This window comes from Cherax quadricarinatus, unplaced genomic scaffold (genome assembly GCF_038502225.1).
Source record: "Cherax quadricarinatus isolate ZL_2023a unplaced genomic scaffold, ASM3850222v1 Contig2460, whole genome shotgun sequence".
Taxonomy (NCBI): Eukaryota; Metazoa; Arthropoda; class Malacostraca; order Decapoda; family Parastacidae; genus Cherax; species Cherax quadricarinatus.
This window is the reverse complement of record NW_027197486.1, coordinates 15,001-37,986: the sequence shown is the minus strand read 5'-3', so window position 1 is coordinate 37,986 and position 22,986 is coordinate 15,001. Positions and strand designations below refer to the sequence as shown.

The window sequence follows — 22,986 nt, the reverse complement described above, 5'->3', positions numbered from 1 at the left end:
CTGTGAACACAATGCTCAGTCATATTATCTAGTAGATTTACTAGGCATAAAGAAGAATATATACATATAAGAATTATCTTTCACTGTATACAGACTATTTAAATGCAGCCTTAATAGCATCTTTCAGTAGACAAGTATACATACAGCTGTTAACCATTATGTTCATTTTGGACATTATAAAACGCAATAGGCTAATGCCAAGTAGTGCCTTAATTCTAATTTTTCCCTAATAATGGTCCAGTGCATGAAACAAAAGCTAGTATTCAAGACCTGAATAGTTACGAACTCCACCTCAAAACTCATGGCAGATATACGCTGTTGCGTATCGATATATATTTATGTAGATAAAGATCTTTGCTCTGACTAACCAAAGATCAATTTAACTGATTAAATATCCAGGTGAGTAGGTTTTACTTTACCACTTTCTTTTCCCTGATTTAAATTTTATTAATGTTTTATAGCCTTTTTCATACTTGACTGAGTTAAATCTGGTTTTTAATCAATAACTCTCACTACATAATGCTTTTCGAAATTCACTGTTTGAAATACTTTTCTTTGTATGGCGACTAGTAAACACTCGTAAGATATATCTGACGTAGCAGACCCAGGCTACGGTCTTTGACTATTTGAAAAAGCTGCTACTGTTATAATTATGAAGTTAGTTTAATATCTTTATTATGCACCCCATACCCATCCTGTGGGCGGTAGTCAAAAGATTACAGAGGTACATAATGGGTCCAGGGACTGGGCCTCGAAGTTTTGATAGCTGAGCAAGTTACAAAGGTAATGAACTCACAATTTACAAAGGTAATGAAGTCACAATTTACAAAGGTAATAAATTCCAGGTAGGTCTGGTCACAATCATGACAAGTTACAAAGGTATTTACAGATTACAGAGGTACGTAATGGGCCCAGGGACTGGGTCCCCAAAGTTTTGATAGCTGAACTAGGTACAAAGGTAATCAACTCACAAATTACAAAGGTAATGAATCCTGTAAGAATGGTTACTTACGTTTATACATGGCTACAATCATGAACAAATTATAGAGTACTGAGTAATTCACACTTCCACACCCGGTCACAACTGTAATGAGTTAAATAATTATGAAGAGAAGTAAATTATCAAGAACTATATTTTATCCATTACAAAAGAAATGCAGAATTAAGATGTACTGTGTCATAATTAAATGATCTGCTTTGTTAGACTTGTTTTTATCATACAGGAATAAATGTTGTATTTTATAAATTATACTGTTATACCGTTCTGTGTATAATCTACTGTATGGTGGCTGACAATTCTAATTCTGTATACCTTAACAATCTTCTCTACTGTATAGCTTATTAATGCTCACTGCTATATAGCTTATCAGTCCTCACTACTGTACAGCTTATCAATCCTTACTACAGTATGGCTTATCAAATTGATTCATAATACAGGTATTATCCAGAGGACTATTGCACTTCCTCACTTCATAAAAGTTTGTAGTACGGAGAGCTGAAATAATAGTGAATATTTACAGGCATAGCCATAATTTACCTAAAGCACTCTTCCGTCATATAAGAGCCTTCTCTTGGTTTTCAGCCGAATTTAAGGTAACTGCATTTGTAAGTATGTAGCTTGTTCCTCAGACTATACAAAACTACATCGTGACCATGTAGTTACAGCAGCATCGGTAACGAAGTTCAGGTCAACACTGGCATCGCTACACCTGGCACCTGTGATACGCTCACGAATTTACATTATGTTCACACGTAGCTCTATTAATGACGCTAAAAGTGCCCGATATAAACTATTTTTTGTTGAACTTACGTAGTGATAGGAGAAAACTTACACTTGTTATAGTCAGTAATATATCAACGTGTACAAAAATGTGTAAACATGAAATATTCTTGCAATAATTTTATTAATATATATTTTTTATTTTTTTTATTATCACACTGGCCGATTCCCACCAAGGCAGGGTGGCCCGAAAAAGAAAAGCTTTCACCATCATTCACTCCATCACTGTCTTGCCAGAAGGGTACTTTACACTACAGTTTTTAAACTGCAACATTAACACCCCTCCTTCAGAGTGCAGGCACTGTACTTCCCATCTCCAGGACTCAAGTCCGGCCTGCCGGTTTCCCTGAATCCCTTCATAAATGTTACTTTGCTCACACTCCAACAGCACGTCAAGTATTAAAAACCATTTGTCTCTATTCACTCCAATCAAACACGCTCACGCATGCCTGCTGGAAGTCCAAGCCCCTCGCATACAAAACCTCCTTTACCCCCTCCCTCCAACCTTTCCTAGGCCGACCCCTACCCCGCCTTCCTTCCACTACAGACTGATACACTCTTGAAGTCACTCTGTTTCGCTCCATTCTCTCTACATGTCCGAACCACCTCAACAACCCTTCCTCAGCCCTCGGGACAACAGTTTTGGTAATCCCGCACCTCCTCCTAACTTCCAAACTACGAATTCTCTGCATTATATTCACACCACACATTGCCCTCAGACATGATATCTCCACTGCCTCCAGCCTTCTCCTCGCTGCAACATTCATCACCCATGCTTCACACCCATATAAGAGCGTTAGTAAAACTATACTCTCATACATTCCCCTCTTTGCCTCCAAGGACAAAGTTCTTTGTCTCCACAGACTCCTAAGTGCAACACTCACCCTTTTCCCCTCATCAATTCTATGATTCACCTCATCTTTAAATATATATATATATACATATACATATATATATATATATATATATATATATATATATATATATATATATATATATATATATATATATATATATATAAAAGAGGATAAATAAGTATACAAGATATGATGTAGGGCGAAATGACAGTAGTTTGTTGGATTATGTATTGGTAGATAAAAGACTGTTGAGTAGACTTCAGAATGTACATGTTTATAGAGGGGCCACAGATATATCAGATCACTTTCTAGTTGTAGCTACACTAAGAGTAAAAGGTAGATGGGATACAAGGAGAATAGAAGCATCAGGGAAGAGAGAGGTGAAGGTTTATAAACTAAAAGAGGAGGCAGTTAGGGTAAGATATAAACAGCTATTGGAGGATAGATGGGCTAATGAGAGCATAGGCAATGGGGTCGAAGAGGTATGGGGTAGGTTTAAAAATGTAGTGTTAGAGTGTTCAGCAGAAGTTTGTGGTTAGAGGAAAGTGGGTGCGGGAGGGAAGAGGAGCGATTGGTGGAATAATGATGTAAAGAGAGTAGTAAGGGAGAAAAAGTTAGCATATGAGAAGTTTTTACAAAGTAGAAGTGATGCAAGGAGGGAAGAGTATATGGAGAAAAAGAGAGAGGTTAAGAGAGTGGTGAAGCAATGTAAAAAGAGAACAAATGAGAGAGTGGGTGAGATGTTATCAACAAATTTTGTTGAAAATAAGAAAAAGTTTTGGAGTGAGATTAACAAGTTAAGAAAGCCTAGAGAACAAATAGATTTGTCAGTTAAAAATAGGAGAGGAGAGTTATTAAATGGAGAGTTAGAGGTATTGGGAAGATGGAGGGAATATTTTGAGGAATTGTTAAATGTTGATGAAGATAGGGAAGCTGTGATTTCGTGTATAGGGCAAGGAGGAACAACATCTTGTAGGAGTCAGGAAGAGCCAGTTGTGAGTGTGGGGGAAGTTCGTGAGGCAGTAGGTAAAATGAAAGGGGGAAAGGCAGCCGGGATTGATGGGATAAAGATAGAAATGTTAAAAGCAGGTGGGGATATAGTTTTGTAGTTGTTGGTGCAATTATTTAATAAATGTATGGAAGAGGGTAAGGTACCTAGGGATTGGCAGAGAGCATGCATAGTTCCTTTGTATAAAGGCAAAGGGGATAAAAGAGAGTGCAAAAATTATAGGGGGATAAGTCTGTTGAGTATACCTGGTAAAGTGTATGGTAGAGTTATTATTGAAAGAATTAAGAGTAAGACGGAGAATAGGATAGCAGATGAACAAGGAGGCTTTAGGAAAGGTAGGGGGTGTGTGGACCAGGTGTTTACAGTGAAACATATAAGTGAACAGTATTTAGATAAGGCTAAAGAGGTCTTTGTGGCATTTATGGATTTGGAAAAGGCATATGACAGGGTGGATAGGGGGGCAATGTGGCAGATGTTGCAGGTGTATGGTGTAGGAGGTAGGTTACTGAAAGCAGTGAAGAGTTTTTACGAGGATAGTGAGGCTCAAGTTAGAGTATGTAGGAAAGAGGGAAATTATTTCCCAGTAAAAGTAGGCCTTAGACAAGGATGTGTGATGTCACCGTGGTTGTTTAATATATTTATAGATGGGGTTGTAAGAGAAGTAAATGCGAGGGTCTTGGCAAGAGGCGTGGAGTTAAAAGATAAAGAATCACACACAAAGTGGGAGTTGTCACAGTTGCTCTTTGCTGATGACACTGTGCTCTTGGGAGATTCTGAAGAGAAGTTGCAGAGATTGGTGGATGAATTTGGTAGGGTGTGCAAAAGAAGAAAATTGAAAGTGAATACAGGAAAGAGTAAGGTTATGAGGATAACAAAAAGATTAGGTGATGAAAGATTGGATATCAGATTGGAGGGAGAGAGTATGGAGGAGGTGAATGTATTCAGATATTTGGGAGTGGACGTGTCAGCGGATGGGTCTATGAAAAATGAGGTGAATCATAGAATTGATGAGGGGAAAAGGGTGAGTGGTGCACTTAGGAGTCTGTGGAGACAAAGAACTTTGTCCTTGGAGGCAAAGAGGGGAATGTATGAGAGTATAGTTTTACCAACGCTCTTATATGGGTGTGAAGCATGGGTGATGAATGTTGCAGCGAGGAGAAGGCTGGAGGCAGTGGAGATGTCATGTCTGAGAGCAATGTGTGGTGTGAATATAATGCAGAGAATTCGTAGTTTGGAAGTTAGGAGGAGGTGTGGGATTACCAAAACTGTTGTCCAGAGGGCTGAGGAAGGGTTGTTGAGGTGGTTCGGACATATAGAGAGAATGGAGCGAAACAGAATGACTTCAAGAGTGTATCAGTCTGTAGTGGAAGGAAGGCGGGGTAGGGGTCGGCCTAGGAAAGGTTGGAGGGAGGGGGTAAAGGAGGTTTTGTGTGCGAGGGGCTTGGACTTCCAGCAGGCATGCGTGAGCGTGTTTGATAGGAGTGAATGGAGACAAATGGTTTTTAATACTTGACGTGCTGTTGGAGTGTGAGCAAAGTAACATTTATGAAGGGGTTCAGGGAAACCGGCAGGCCGGACTTGAGTCCTGGAGATGGGAAGTACAGTGCCTGCACTCTGAAGGAGGGGTGTTAATGTTGCAGTTTAAAAACTGTAGTGTAAAGCACCCTTCTGGCAAGACAGTGATGGAGTGAATGATGGTGAAAGTTTTTCTTTTTCGGGCCACCCTGCCTTGGTGGGAATCGGCCAGTGTGATAATAATATATATATATATATATATATATATATATATATATATATATATATATATATATATATATATATATATATATATCTAATTCTTCGTACACAAAACGGCTACGAATTTTACGATTTGATTTTTAATATGAATTCGTAATATCAAGGCGACCTAGCAAATTTACAAGCTAATTCAAACTACCGTGTTACAGTGACTGTAAAAACTACTTGATCGGTTGTAAAAACTACTGGTTGCTACTGTAAAAGTGTATGTCTGCGATTACGTAGGTGCAGTTACTGAAGCAGAGCTCTTCTCTCCTGATGTTCCATCTTCGTATTTGGTTTATATGCTAATTCAAGTTTCCACTGATTTTTATCATATATTGCCTCCTCTTAGATATCATTACAGCAGTCCATTAATCATATTTAAGAACTACATGTGTGTGTAATAATAATATAATCAAATTAAGCGCTAAACCCCAAAGAGTCTTATATGTGTCTGTATAATTACCTATTTGTAACTTTGTACCCCGTTTAGTTACTTTAGCACTGACAGCCAATTTGAATTAATCTCTGAAACGCTATATTACCACTGCGTATTTCAATTTAAGCCTATACGAGGCTATGAGCAGCCTCATATAGCATTTCCCCATAATATATATATATATATATATATATATATATATATATATATATATATATATATATATATATATATATATATATATATATATATATTGTACCGAATAGGGAAAACTGGTCATTTAGCAAGAACTCATTTAGAATTAAGCCCTTTCTAAAAAAATTCTCTTATACGTTTAAAGATATATTTTTTTTTTAATTTATGTTCAAGTAAAAATTAATAATTTTTTACCAAAAGAACCTTAGAAAACTTACCTAACCTTATTATAACACGCGCAATTTAATTTAGCATAATCCAACTAAATATATTTTAGATAAGCTTACAATAATTTAATAATAAACAAACACAATGAAATATATTTTTTCGTTAGGTTCGGAAAGATTTTTGCGAAATTATTGCATACACAAATTTTCGTTTGCCTTATTCGGCAAGAAGAGCGTTGCTATTTTAGCCAAAAATAACAAGTTTTACCTATTCGGCACGACATATTTAAGTTATTTTATTTCCCTGTGTAGCATTGATTTTCTCATGATCTCATTATTTTTCGTCACTGATAATCCCCAGGTTCCTCTCTTTGTCTAACATATTTAACATATACAAATTGTATTCACCTTTTTAACTGTTTTCCCTTCTATTTTAACGGCATATCAATTTCCACATTCATATTTATATTAATTCTAGCATTTTTTCCCATGGCTTTCCAGCACCTCGTATATAAACTGTCATGCTTCATCTATTTCCTATTTTTTTAGGAAAATTAACTGCTTAATGTCACTGCCCTTTAATTGCAGAAAAGGGCATATATTTTATTTATATTTTTAAATACACAGAAAGCTGCAAACCCTTAGGGAAGCTGCACAGTTCCTGGGAAATAGAAGGTAATTGTGTTTGATCCAAAGAAGGGGAGGGTAGCGACAATTCCTGTCATCAAGAACCCTTCCATACCCCCGGCCGGGATTGAACCCGCGGTCATAGAGTCTCAAAACTCCAGCCCGTCGCGTTAGCCACTAGACCAGCTAGCCACAATAAGATTCATCCAACTAGGTATATTTCTACACCATAGGAAGGTTAGCACAGGCACCACTATGACCACAAATGCAAGTTTTTACAGACGAATCTCCAGCTAGCGTGGCTGTGACGAACTCTAGCTCAAGTCCCTTCACGGCAGTTTTGAGACTCTATGACCGCGGGTTCAATCCCGGCCGGGGGTATGGTTTGTTTGCAATCGTGTCATTACGATTTCTTGAGTCATCAAGAACCCTTCACTAGCATCCGGCATCCTCTTCCCCAAAAACAGGTCATTTCCTTCACACAGTTCTGAGTGGTACAACACAATCTATCTTGTTTGTATTTTAATTATTTTCAGATAGGTCATCTCGCTATATAAATTATCTAGATTATAACACTTCTTATGCTGCATTAGAAAAGTTTATTTTTGAGGATGCGTGTTCAAAATAAATGGCATGCTACCTCACTCCCTCGAGCTGCCGTTGTAATATCATGATACATAAGAAAATCGTAATGATTAGAATTTTAGCTGGCCATTTACTTTCCAATTAAGCCCCATAAATCATCGTGTTTGTACCATTATACTTTCAATTTCCTCATATGATGCTTTGTTTCTCTGTCCCGTTTAATTAGTCATTCATTTACTAGTTTATTTCGTCCCTCAATTAAATGACCAAAGTGTTCACTGCTTGTGTTACTAAAAGGTGAGTTATACACATTACATTAAATTTTGTATTTCTCCTCCCTTTTTTTATCTCTACTTCTTCTAAATAGCGAGTAATTTCCTGGAAACACTGATTTATTTATTACATTTTTCACCAATTTATTCTAGGATTATGGTAGGTCCCTATAAATTCCCTCTCATAATTATAGTCGTTTAGAGGATAACCAGTCTGTGTGTATACAAAATATTCATAGTTTAGGACATAATGATATAGTATATCGTTTTTTTATCCCTTTTTCTTATTATTCTGTTGTGTGTTAAGGTATCATTTTCCTACAGTTTACAAAAGACGCCTTCGTAACTTCAGTCTCTCACCATCATGACCTTCAATAATAGAGCTAATGATGTCTGTCATATTAAAGATTTACTTGGACACTGAACACAAGACATCGTCTGATAACACTTAGGCAAACTGAATTTGTGTCCCCTCGCCTTATCCATGCAAAGTTAGAATTATTCTTTGATCATTGTCACGCCTATTCTGCACTTACTAACCCATTACTGCACTGTAGTGAGCCACTATGCATAACATTTTCATTCATATTTTACAGGTCATATTAAAACCCCACTTTTTCCAGTACTGTATATAAAATTTATGTGAAAATTGTACGATGCTTTATTACATACCAGTTTATTACTCAGCAAGAGATCGCTTTTCGTTAATGGTGAAAATTACAAAAAATGTAATATAATTAAAAGAGTGTATAGCTAACAAAAATATGTTCTGTACCTTTTAAATTGTTAATATAAAAGCTATCTCTACTTTTAACTGTCTTATTTTAACTAATATATAATTTACATCTACAGGTTACTACATGACGATGCCGCGCGGCACTGTGCAGAGAGGCGGGGACCGAGCTTGGCTTCTCTCAAGAACCATAGAAGGTTCTGATCAACCCATGTGTATGATTTTCTGGTGAGTCCATCATTGGCTAATGGTTAGTCAATGGGGTTTAAAAGCCTATAGACTATTCAAAGCGTCACTGAGGTTGAATGTTACCTTATTACCATACTTTAATTCCTAAAACAGGGATTAAATTTTCAGTGTATATAAGAACATACACCTCTTAGTGTATATATCCTGGTGAGCCGAGGCACTACAGTTAATATAATGGCATTGTTACTGGCGAGTCATGGCGATACAACGAGCATACTGGCATTGTTACACCTACTGATATTGTTACTGGTGGGTCATGGCGCTACAACGAACATACTGGTATTGTTACACCTACACGGTGACCCGTGGTCTGATGGCAGAGCTCTCGCTTCACACGCTGAGGGTCCGGGTTCGATTCCTGGCAAGGGTGAAAACACTGGGTGTGTTTCCTTACGCCGGTTGTCCATGTTCACCCATCAGTAAAAATGGGTACCCGGATGTTAGTCAATTGGTGTGGGTCGCATCCTGGGGGAAAATTGACCTAAGTTGCCCAAAATGCTCTGCATAACCAACGTCTTTCTATATAGTAGTATGTTACTGATGTCAGCTAGGCCTGTTTCCTTGTACATGTACTTGTAGAAATAAAGATATTATCACTGGTACTGTTACTGGTGACTGAACGCCACAGTGAACCTACTGGTTCACCGGTTAACCCATGCACATTTCTCTCTTGCAGGCCAGGGCTGCAGTGACAGCTACTGCAATGCGTAAATGCTAGTTTGTAATCACCTCGGGAAACAACCATAAAAAATTTCTTCATATTAATACCCTTATATTAAACGAGTTTATCACCCTTACAGCTTTTCAAGTTAAATACTGATAATAGGGTTCACAAGGAACTAAATATTTGGCAACAGGTGCACAAAAATTCCATTAAACACATCACTCCCATAACAGAATGTCATTGCACCTCTGGCAAGAGAGCTATTGCAAAATAATGGCGAATGTGTTACGTTTTTGATATTACCCTACGTTGGGAGAGATGACTGGTATTCAAAAAGTATACACACACACACACACACATATATATATATATATATATATATATATATATATATATATATATATATATATATATATATATATATATATATATATATATAAATGCATCCACAAACTAATTTTAGACGAATAAAGAATATAAATACCCAAACCATTCTAATCATCTTCACTTAATATCCAAACTTGTTCGTTTATCATCCAAATGTTTCCAAGCATGAAGCTCCATCATCAGTGATAAAACAAGAACAATTGCCAAGAAGATCAGCGAGTCTATTTCAAACACAAAAATTCTCTATTTAAACAAAGTCATCAGATTTAAAATATAACAATGGTACTCATGTATACAATATACGTGTTTTTTCCATGTTATACTTCTGAGTACCACATTTTAATGACCTTGTGTGTAATGTTTCAAGAGCATCATGTAGTTATACTTACTATCATCTCTCACCACCCTTGCGCTTCACTGCATATTCCTCAGATCTGGAGACCTTCGCAACCATCAAGCAACTCACACTTTGCTTGAAAGGAAACTGCTTTTGATTTAGAGTAATCCTCTCACTCACCTGCGCTCTCGTTCCGAGTCATGTGCAAGTCTATCATTCCTTCCACAACGTCATCTACTTTCTAACCCGGGTGATGCGTAGCTTACTAGTGAGATCGTTTAGCTTACAACTAAATGGTCTCGGTTTCGATTGCCGGGTTGGTGGAGCTTATAAGTAAGTTTCCTCACACCTCTGATGAACTAGCAGTAAAAAATAGATACCTATGTTAGTCCACTGTTTTGGCCAACGTTTAGGAAATCCTGGCTGTGAAATTGGAAGCTGCATAATGCAGTTTCCAATTTCACAGCCAGGATTTCAGTCTGGATGGGGAAGGGGGGGCCTCAAGCCAAGATCTCAATCTGAAGAAGCTTAAGCCAGAATTTTAGGCTGGGGGGAGAGGGGGGTATACCTGAAGTTGGCCGTACAGACGCCACATAAGCAATCTTCCTCTACTTACTACTGAACTCTCCCATTGGATATAATATTTACTAACGCCCCTCTTGACTACGTTACTGTAAACCTTTTTTACTGAAAGTACATCACGGTACCTTTACTTGGATATTGTGGTTAGAGACATGTGAGCAAACACTTTGGATATTTAATTAAGAATAGGTTTGGGTCCTGGGGCCTTGTTCACAACAAACATATCAGGTTTTCATATACCAGAGCAAGTTTTCTCCTCTTCCGTTGGATTCAGTGGCAAGAAACTTCTGGGGGCCCCAGTCACTGAAACTTTAATGACGTAACATACTGGTGTTACTATATGTGTCAACAAGGGTTGCATTTGTCCTCCTTACAGATGGTGTGAACTTATTTGAAAGACGTCATATTCTGTGGCTACCTCTTTTAATCTGGAACTAGTTAACTCCAACATTCTTTAACCTTGATCTTCGCTAGCTCAAATACCTATAACCACTAACTCAAGTACCTCTAACAAAAATTCTAGCATTTCTGAAGCACCTTTTCTAAAGTCTCTTTCACTGCGAGCACAAACATAAATGTACTTTTTAACTACCCATCAGTACCTCAGTTCACTGGTCTTGCACTTCACTACAGGTACTTTATGTATGAGCCCTTCATCGATCCGTCAGGGCCATCGCTGGGATCGCTGCTGGTTCACATGAGGTACGAGAACGCAGAGGGAGATATGGTGTTGCAGCCGGTGTGGTCGCTCAAAAACCACCAGGGACCCAACTGGATGTACGGCCAAGCTAAGCTACAGAACAACAAGGACTTTGTAGTAAGCATATTTTACTTCACCTTGGTTTCTTCCTATTTTTCTTTTCCTCTTTTCTTAAAGGTTTCTTTTTTACCGTTCTTTTTGGTAATTTTGATTACTCACACCTGTTTCTCTATGTTTTTAACTTCAGTTGGGTATGCTTCCGTACCAATATATTTTTTATATATTTTCGTTATAGTTCTCAGTCCCTTTGCTTTTTTTTCGTCTTTCTAGCATTGATCTTACTAGAGCAGGTACACTCAGGTCACAAGCACTGCACTATATATTCAGCTGTTGCTGTGCTAATTATACAGTTAAATATGCGTATTAATAGTGCGGTTACATTTTTCCAGCGTAGATGAGATCCGGGTCCAAATTATCTCTTCGATTTAGTAAGTATCTATTAAAATGTTGTGTAATGCAGGTGGCATTTGAAGGCGTGTGGGGCAGCAGCCGGGGCACTGGTTTCATTGCTCTCGATGACATCACCATCTTCAGCGGCGACTGTTCTAGTGAGTACATAAACTTGAAGTAGAAGGTTGGTATGTTAACTTACCCACCCTACAATACATGCTGAGGTGTTCTTGCTACTCTCAAGCTGTAATTGCGCGCTTATGGCACACTGTGTGTGTAGTTTTTCTCAACAGAAAAACTAGTTTTAGATTAATCAAATATTTCACCACTGTAAGAATTCGATCAAATTCTTCTAGTCGTGTGAGCTTAAGTTTCAATAAAGCAGCCTTAACCTCAGGTTTCAGTATTTACGTGGCAATAAATAATCAATGTTGTACTTTAGTCTTGCATCACTGAGTCGCCTCCTGCACTGCCGCAGCTAAACCACAGAAGGCGATAACAAGCGGCGGAGACTGTGACTTTCAGCGTGACGCCTGCCAGTGGAAAAACATGACCACCGATTCTGATTTCCGATGGACCACCGCCTCCATCTCCCGACGACCAGCCAACCTCCCCGACCATACCTTCGGGGGACCCAGTGAGTACCCTCGCAATTTGCAACCTTTATTTTAACTTATACTAGCGTGTTTTTTTTTTTTTTTTAATTACGATCCACATGCCCTTGTGAGCTTCCAGTACAAAAATCAAACGATTCTGACTTACTACCCAAGTTGTTAATTTGATCCAGCTTCCTTAATTAAAATAACTATAAATTAACGAAAATAATTAGTAAAACATTAACATCGCCAAAAGTCATGACGAGAGTTTTTCACCATTTGACAATCTTATAACTTTGCACAATCTGATCTCAAATACCTGCTTACAAGAGTTTAATAACACTGAAGTTTCACTGTTGTAACACTGGCAAATTTCTAACTTTGAGGAATGTTCATGTTTTCTTCGTTTATATTCTCCGATAATTTCAAGACTAGCAGTTTCATGAGCCTATATTTAACATCATGACTGATATATAAAAAACAAATGACAAAAATTAATTTAGTCTGTCATATCTGCTTCATAAATTATAACGCTATTTTCTGCAACTTAACACAAATAAACTGAAAGAAAATTCTTCTGATTTAGCTAAAATAATCTATGGATGCCTAGAGTATTAATTTCACACACACACACACACACAAACACACACACACACACACACACACACACACACACACACACACACACACACACACACACACACACACACACACGTAGGTGATTAAACAATATTTAGTTCTCTGTAATTTCATCCTCTCTCGTTTGATATGGTGTGATGGTACCATCTTGACAAACGCTACAGTAATTCCAGAGTCCCGCATCTCCTTTCAGTTGGGTATGCCTACTTTGATGTTTTCAACCAAAACGCTCGGCCGCAGAGTCTAACGTTGCTCTCCCCGCCCATGGACAAATCCAAAGACAACTCGCCTATTTGCTTCACCTTCTGGTACGCTTACTTCGGTGCGAGCGAGAGTACCAAGCTAAAGGTCACCAGAGAACTTTACAATAAGGATGCCACTGAGGGCAACAGCACCGGCAGTCCTGTTGAGGTGAGATGCTCTAGTTCCTCTGGGTAAAGAGTGACCTGTGTAGACAATTGTATTAGGTCCAGTTACATAAGGTCATATTATGTCGCTTCAGTGAAGCTTCTAGGTTTTCGTGGTACTGAAGATGCATGTTGCACAACAAAGCCTTCACTGGGAAAATATTACAGGGAAATCATGTTTTAATAAATCTATATACACAGCGAAACGTTATCACAATAAAAGTTTGCCCTTATATATATATATATATATATATATATATATATATATATATATATATATATATATATATATATATATATATATATATATATGTCGTGCCGAATAGGCAGAACTTGCGATCTGAGCCCGGCCATGGGCCAGGCTCGTCTGGTGCTTGCCTGGTCAACCAGGCTGTTGCTGCTGGAGGCCCGCTGCCCCACATATCCATCACAGCCTGGTTGATCTGGCACCTGGTGAAGATACTTGTCCAGTTTCCTCTTGAAGGCTTCTACACTTGTTCCAGCCGTGTTTCTGATATCTTCTGGTAAGATGTTGAATAGTCTGGGACCCCGGATGTTGATACAGTGTTCCCTTATTGTCCCCACCGCACCCCTGCTCCTCACTGGGTTTATTTTACACTTCCTCCCATATCTCTCACTCCAGTATGTTGTTATGGCAGTGTGCAGATTTGGGACCAGGCCCTCGAGTACTTTCCAGGTATATATTATCATGTATCTCTCCTCCTCTCCAATGAGTACATGTTCAAGACTTGAAGGCGTTCCCAGTAATTTAGGTGCTTTACTGGATCAATGTGGCCCGTAAACGATCTCTGTATTTGTTCCAGCTCTGATATTTCTCCTGCTTTGAACGGGGCCGTCAGCACTGAGCAATATTCTAAATGAGGGAGCACTAGCGATTTGAAGAGTGACATCATCGAATTATTTCCCTTGTTTTGAAAGTTCTCAATACCCACCCCGTCATCTTCCTGGCTGTCGTGATCTTTGTCTTGTTATGGTCTTTAAAAGAAAGGTCAGCTGACATAATTATTCCCAGGTCTTTTACGTGTTCCTTTCGTTCTATTTGGTGACCCTCTTGAGTTTTGTATATAGTGTTCCTTTTGAGTTCTTCATTCTTTCCATACCTAAGCAGCTGGAACTTATCACCACTGAACGTCATGTTGTTCTCCACTGCCCACTGGAAAACCCTGCTTATGTCTTCCTGTAATTTTTCAGTGTCCTCTACCATAGTGACTTTCATGCTTATTTTAGTGTCATCTGCAAATGATGATACAAAAGTGTAACAGGCATTTTTATCTATGTCTGTTATGAGGATGAGAAACAGAAGAGGTGCCAGGACAGTGCCTTGGGGCACTGAGCTTTTTACCTCGCTGATGCTGGATCTTGCTCTTTTCACCACTACTTTTTGTGCTGTGTGTTAGGAACCCGAAAATCCATCTGTCTACCTTACCCGTAATGCCCATGGCCCTCATTTTGTGTGCTATCACTCCATGATCGCATTTGTCAAACGCTACTGCAAAATCTTGTAAATCACACCAGCGTTTTGGTCGTCTTCCAATACCTCCATAATTCTGTCATAATGGTTTAGCAGCTGTGACAGGCATGATCGTCCTGCTCTAAAACCATGCTGGTTCGGGTTATGCTGGTTGTGCTGGTCCATGAAATTTGTAATCTGCCGTCTCATCACTCTTTCGAAGATTTTTATGATGTGAGAAGTTAGGGCTACTGGTCTGTAATTTTTAGCTAGTGCTCTACTACCTCCCTTATGCAAAGGAGCTATGTCTGCACTCTTTAAGGCCTCCGGTATTTCACCTAGATCTAAGCTCTTTCTCCAAAGAATACTGAGGGCTCGTGCTAGTGGTACTTTGCACTTCTTTATAAATAGAGCATTCCATGAATCTGGTCCAGGTGCTGAGTGAGTGGGCATGTTGTCCATTTCTTTTTCGAAATCTATGGGATTTGTACTACTGTCAGTTACTTGGTCTGCGTAGTCTTCTTCTGGAGTGAAAAATGTTTCTACATTTTCTACCTTGCTGTCATTTAGTGGGTTGCTGAACACCGACTCATACTGTTCTTTTAGGATTTCACTCATTTCCTGTTCATCGTCAGTATACGAATCTCCTCTAAACAATGCTCCAATTCTACAGGTAGTTCTTAGCTTGGATTTTGCACAGAAATAGAAATACTTTGGGTTTCTTGCAATATCCTGGAAGGCCCTTTCTTCCCTTTGTACTTCTTCTCTGAGGTATGACATCCTAAGTTTTTGTTCTAAATCAGTGATCTCTCGTCTAAGGATATCTTTCCTCTGTTGCAACATATTTGTGCTTTCTAAGCAATTCAGTAACCTGATTTCTTCTTCTGTACCATCTCTTACGCTCTCTCTCTCTATATATGATCTTCTGGGTTTCCTCAATGGTACCTTGTATGCTACAATATTCAGCTTCTCTAGGCACTGGTGGGGATTTAGGGTGGTCATGTCTGACAGCTCTTCGTTTACTTTTTTCCAGTCAATTCTATGGTTGCTAAAACTTACTGAACATCCCGTCTCTAACATTAGTGATGCAGTTCCCTAACCCTGAGTTAATACTCGTTGAACTTCTGTGATGTTGTGATTAGAGTATATTGTTTTTGTAACTGTTATGTCTCTGATTAGTTCCTCGTTGTTTGTGAATATCAAATCCAGGGTATTTTCATTTGTAGTGGGATCAATTATCTGTTGGTTCAATGAGTACTTTTCACAAAGCCTTATTAGTTCCCTGGTATGTGCCTGTTGAGCCAGGGTGCTTCCAGGAGTAATTCCTGGTATAACATAGCGTTGCGCCATCTTCCATTTTACATGAGGGAGATTAAAATCTCCAAGGACAACCATCTATCTTCTTAAACTGATCTGTGAATTCCTCAGTAGTTGCTGGTGGTGGTTTAGTATATACTAGGATAATTACCAAATTCCTATTTTCAACTTTAATGTCTATGATTTCTATATCATTCGTAGAATGATATAGTAGAAATTTGCACTTCCGTGTAACAGAAAGTATCTTTTACAGCGAGTTCTACTCCTCCCCGTGTCATATTAATACTATCACATCCATACATGTTATAGTTTTCTATCTTTATCTCTCCGCTAAAAACGTCCCTTGTGTGTGTTTCTGTAAACGCTCCAAACATGGCATTCGCTTCTGATAGAAGCCCACTGAAATAACTTTGCCGTTTTTATTTGATTTCAAACCCTGAATATTTGCAAATATGAAGCAGGAATTACCATTTGGGATGCTTTGTTGTGCTGTATGTTTCGTTAGTACCACTGGTGATGTACTAGCTGGTATGGCTCCTGGTTTCTCCAGTACTGACTGCATTTGATTGTGTATTCGGCCCTGATGGGCTGATACCTGGTTTGGTATGTCCCAGTGTGCTGCCCATCTGTAGTATTTCCCCTTTCTGTCTCTTTCTTGGTCTGATCGTTTCGCTTATGTCTAAAAAAGATTGCTGTTCACTGTCCCTCTATCTGCTTTCTCTGTAGCGCCGTGTTCCTTTTACATGATGGTCTGGGCAGCTCAGGTCATAACATTCTTTGAACTGTGAAGCTTTGCACATCACTGGGTGGAAGTACCTGCTGCACTCTTTGTCAAAGTGACACTTTCCCTTTCTAAGCATGTTTGCACATTTTCTGTTGTTTATTCCAGCAAGCTCTGCCATATAGGCATATACCTTTTGCATAGTATCTGCAAATGTTCTGACTGCCTATATTTACTGAGTTTGAGTCTTTCCCAAGTTCTGCCACTTGATCTGTATTCTCTTGTTTTCTTTCATCTAAGCATATTTCTTCCCTTTTATCGTTTTCTTTTGTTCCTGCTCTAGCTTTCTCTTCCCCCCTTTCCCTTTCCGCTATGTTATGTACCCATGTTCTGTTCTTTTCCAACTTGCTCTGTATGACGTTTTCCACTCTTTGGCTTTCATCTTTATTTGCTCTTTCCTCATTTTCTGGTTCCTTACCCCCTGTTTTCTACTCTTTATATATGTCTGGCAACCTCCTTAGAAACTTTCTTACGCTTTCTAGGTTTTCACTCTTCAGTACCTCTCTTATGCCCGACTAGCTTTCCATCTCACTGGGGCAAATCCAGAACCGACTTTCGTGTTTTGGGTCATTTCTCATGGTTGCATGAAGCTTTGTACATGATATATGGGATGTTTTTCCACATATTTCACAAATTATACTGGCTAAATTTTACAATGTGAATATATATAATTAATGTGTTGCTGTTGGTCTAAAATATATTTGAAAGTGAAAGGAAACCAACAGGAGGGGTCTTGGCGCATGCGCGAGGGGACGCATGGGCAGGCAGTCATGTGGGTATACTAAAATGGCATGGGCGTCTGGCTAAAATGGAGTCAGGAATTTGGCATTAACGAAGGCCAAACGTGTAATTAGACACATCACTTCACAATACGGAGTGTGGTAACAGTTCCCAATTCCCCGACCGCTTGTTAATCTCGTGTCCCTGTTCCGAGGACAACGGAGGTTTTACCGAGTCTCGTCCCCTAAATAGGGACAAATCAAATGATACCATCGTCCTGATGGAAGAAGAACCATATCGACTTAGCAGGAAATCGAGATCGGAGGAGGAAATAAGGAAAGACAAAGAATGCTCCCTCCTCACCCAGTTAAGTAACCCCTCTTATTATATCAAACTAGGTATGTTATAATAAGACAGGTATTGTGGGTGTTCCAACAATCTCCAGTGGCCACCAATGAAACCGGCTAAGTGGTGGTCTTATTATGTTTGCACGTGTAACCCCTTCCCCCCCCTTTTCTAATCGGTCCAATTTATCCATACAGTCCACAACTAATTGTAGTGCCGTACTTATTGGTGTTGTCCAACTCTAATTTATAAGACTGGTCCAGGGTAGATGTGCTCAGAACGCGTGTGGTATGGGAAGTTAGTTTAAAATGTTTATTATGCACCCCATACCCATCCTGTGGGCGGTAGTCAAAAGATTACAGAGGTACATAATTGGTCCAGGGACTGGACTCCAAAGTTTTGATAGCTGAGCAAGTTACAGAGGTAATGAATTCACAATTTACAAAGGTAATGAACTCACAAATTACAAAGGTAATGAACTCCAGGTAGGTCTAGTCACAATCATGACAAGTTACAAAGGTATTTACAGATTACAGAGGTACGTAATGGGTCCAGGGACTGGGCCCCAAAGTTTTGATGGCTGAACTAGGTACAAGGTAATGAACTCAAGTTACAAAGGTAATGAATACTGTAAGAATGGTTACTTACGTTTATACATGGCTACAATCATGAACAAATTATAGTGTAATGAGCAATTCACACTTCCACACCCGGTCACAACTGTAGTGAGTTATTGGTGCAAATATTGATTGTTGAGTCACATACACACACACACACATACAAATTCATACACACACACACACACACACACATACACAAACTCATACACACACGCGCGCACACACACACATACACATACACACGCACACACACTCATACACACACACACACACATACAAATTCATACACACACACACTCATACACATACACACGCACACACACACACACACATACACAAACTCATACACACACACGCACACACACAGGAGCTAGGAATCGACCCCTGCAACCACAAATAGGTGAGTACACACACACACACACACACACACACACTCATACACACACACACACACACACACACACACACACTCATACACACACACACACACACACACACACACACACACTCATACACACACACACACACACACACACACACACTCATACACACACACACACACATCTCCTGAAGCGCACATCAACCAAATAACTGCTGCAGCATATGGGCGCCTAGCAAACCTCAGAACAGCATTCCGACATCTTAATAAGGAATCATTCAGGACCCTGTACACAGTGTACGTTAGGCCCATATTGGAGTATGCGGCACCAGTTTGGAACCCACACCTAGCCAAGCACGTGAAGAAACTAGAGAAAGTGCAAAGGTTTGCAACAAGACTAGTCCCAGAGCTAAGAGGTATGTCCTACGAAGAGAGGTTAAGGGAAATCAACCTGACGACACTGGAGGACAGGAGAGATAGGGGGGACATGATAACGACATACAAAATACTGAGAGGAATTGACAAGGTGGACAAAGACAGGATGTTCTAGAGATTGGACACAGTAACAAGGGGACACAGTTGGAAGCTGAAGACACAGATGAATCACAGGGATGTTAGGAAGTATTTCTTCAGCCACAGAGTAGTCAGTAAGTGGAATAGTTTGGGAAGCGATGTAGTGGAGGCAGGATCCATACATAGCTTTAAGCAGAGGTATGATAAAGCTCACGGCTCAGGGAGAGTGACCTAGTAGCGATCAGTGAAGAGGCGGGGCCAGGAGCTCGGACTCCCCCAAAACCACAACTAGACCCCCGCAACCTCAACTAGGTGAGTACAACACTGGCTGAGGTGGCAAGAAAAGAGCCTCACCTGCCGGAACAGAGCAGAGCAAAGTTACTGGTAATGGGCGATTTAACCACAGGAGATCGACGGGGAAAACCTGAGCCACATGGGGGTCCTGAAACATGGAGAGCCAAGATGTTGATGGTACTTGAAACCCCATGCATCAACATGTCAGGGACACAACCAGAGAGAGAGGGGAGGATGAGCCAGCAAGACTGACTGTGTTCAATTCTGAGCAGTTCAGACATCGAGGACATCACTTGGCCGAAGAGGCCCCTTGGAGCCAGCGATCATGTGGTTCTGAGTTTTGACTATATAGCAGAGTTACAAGTGGAGAAGGCAACAGGAACTGAAGGGGACAGGCCAAACTATGTGTTGGGACTGGCACAGGTATGAGAAATCCTCCTGCAGGAGGCAGTTCAGGGACAGAGAAATGGTAGGAAAACTCAGTAACCCAGATGATGGAATAAGGGCAACAAAGTGCAAGGAGGCAGAGGAGTTTTGTTCCCAAGGGAAACAGAAATAATAGGAAGACCAAAACGAGTCCTTGGTTTACCTGAAGGTGTAGAGGCAAAAAACTAAGTGCAAGAGAATGGAAAAGGTACAGGAGGCATAGGACCCAGGAAAACAATGAGATAGAAGAGCCAGAAACGAGTATGCGCAGATAAGTGAGGAGGCCCAGCGACAGTATGAAAACGACATAGCATCGAAAGTCAAATCTGACCTGAAACTGCTGTATAGCCACATTAGGAGTGAAGACAACAGTCAAGGACCAGGCAGATAAATGAGAAAGAAGGTGGAGAACTCACAAGAAACTATCAAGAGGTGGTGGAGAGCTCAACACGAGATTTAAAGGAAGTATTTACAGTAGAGACAGGAAGGACTCTGGGGGACAGACCAGATGGGGCACACACCAACAAAACACACCGTCAAGCAAGGATGACATACATACAGATGAGGAGGAGGTGAAGAAACTGCTAAGGGACATCGATACCTCAAAGGCAATGGGACCGGGACAACACCCTCCATGGGTCCCAGAGAGGAGCAGATATGTTGTGCGCACCACTTCTTACCACAATCTTCAACACATCCTGGAAACTGGGCAACTACCTGAGGTAGGAAGACAACACCCCATTTTCAAAAAAGGAGACAGAAAAGAGGCACTAAACCATAGACCTGTGTCATTGACGTGTATAGTATGCAAAATTATGGAGATTATCAGAGGAGAGTGGTGAGCACCTGGAACGGAACAGGAGAGCAAATGCCAACCAGCACGGATTCACGGAAGGCAAATCCTGTGTCACAAACCCTGGAGTTTTATGCGATAAAACAACAGAAGTAAGAGACAAGAGAGAGAGGGGGGTGGGTTGGATTGCATCTTCTGGACTGCAAGAAGGCTTTTGACACAGTTCCTCACAAGAGATTAGTGCAGGCCAGGAGACGAAGATATAACAGGAAGGGCACTGCAATGGATCAGAGAATACCTGACAGGGAGGCAACATCCAGTCATGGCAATGTGAATGATGTATCATAAGTGGGCACCTGTGACGAGCGGGGTCCTTACAGGTCGGGTCCTAGGACCAGTGCTATTTTTGGTATATGTGGAACTTATTAATGATGGAAGGGTTAGACCTGTATGTCCCTGTTTGCAGACGATGAAGTTAATGTGAGGAGAATTAAATCTGATGAGGACCAGGCAGGACTCAAAGAGACCTGGACAGACTGGACACTGTCCAGCAAATGGCTTCTCGAACTTAACTTGCCAAAATGCAAAGTCATGAAGATAGGGAAGGGCACAGAAGACCACAGACAGAGTATAGGCTAGGTGGCCAAAGACTGCAAACCTCACTCTGCTGAGAAAGATCTTGGGGTGAGTATAACACCGAGCATGTCTCTGGAAGCACATCAATCAGATAACTGCTGTGCAGCATATGGGCGCCTGGCAAACCTGAGAACAGCATTCCGACACCTGCAAGGAATCATTCAAGACACTGTACACTGTGTATGTCACAGTCCATACTGGAGCATGCAGCACCTGTTTGGAACCTGCACTTGATAAAGCACGTCAAGAAACTAGAGAAAGCATAAAGGTTTGCAACAAGGTTAGTTCCAGAGCTAAGGGGAAATGTCCTATGAAGAAAGATTAAGGGAAATCGGCCTGACGACACTGGGAGGACAGAGGGTCAGGGGAGACATGATAACGACATATAAAAATACTGCGTGGAATAGACAAGGTGGACAAGGACAGATGTTCCAGGGAGGGGACACAGAAACAAGAGGCCACACCAGTTGAAGACACAAATGAGCTTCAGAGAGATAGTAGGAAGTATTTCTTCAGTCATAGAGTTGTAAGGCAGTGAATAGCCTAGGAAAATGACGTAGTGGAGGCAGGAACCATACACAGTTTTAAGACGAGGTTTGATAAAGCTCATGAGCGGGAGAGAGAGGGTCTTATAGCAACTGTGAAGAGGTGGCCAGGAGCTAGACTCTGACCCTGCAACCACAAATAGTGAGTGCCGTGACAAATAGGTGAGTACACACACACACACACACGCACACACACGCACACACACACACGTACTCATATACAACAGGCCTAGTGTCTAATCGCATGTGCCTAGGACAAAATGGTAACTAACACACACACACACACACACACACACACACACACACACACGTACTCATATAATAGGCCTAGTGTCTAATCAGACATGCCTAGGACAAAAATGTAGCAACCACAGGAGCTTGACTGACCCCGCAATCCCAACCAGGTGAATGCACACACATACACACACACAGACACACACACAGACACACACACACACAGTGTAGACACAGTGTAGTGGGTCACAAGCGCCAGGCTCCGAGGATCTTAGTGCTTTTAGGGGCGTGTTTTAGCAGCTAGAAGTATCCAGTGTTAGTGACAACGTCAGTGAACAACCCTATAAGTGATAAATTCAATGTATTAGAAAAATAAATAAAGTTAAGTAAGGAGAGAAAGCCTGAAATTATACACAACAAAATTTCCAAAGTGCCAGTTCGTTGAGGCCTAGTGGCAC

At 40.3% G+C, this 22,986-nt stretch overlaps 1 protein-coding gene across 1 annotated transcript in view; it reads left to right on the top strand.

The window, feature by feature from the left end:
- LOC128693171 (MAM and LDL-receptor class A domain-containing protein 1-like) overlaps window positions 1-22,986 on the top strand; it is a gene marked incomplete at both ends in the record, with an annotated part of 52,485 nt that overhangs the window by 18,778 nt on the left and 10,721 nt on the right. The window contains 5 exons of the mRNA XM_070081358.1: window positions 8,563-8,671; window positions 11,296-11,479; window positions 11,883-11,970; window positions 12,291-12,449; window positions 13,241-13,458. Coding sequence (XP_069937459.1) covers window positions 8,563-8,671; window positions 11,296-11,479; window positions 11,883-11,970; window positions 12,291-12,449; window positions 13,241-13,458 — 758 coding nt within the window. The remainder of the gene's footprint in view (window positions 1-8,562; window positions 8,672-11,295; window positions 11,480-11,882; window positions 11,971-12,290; window positions 12,450-13,240; window positions 13,459-22,986) is intronic.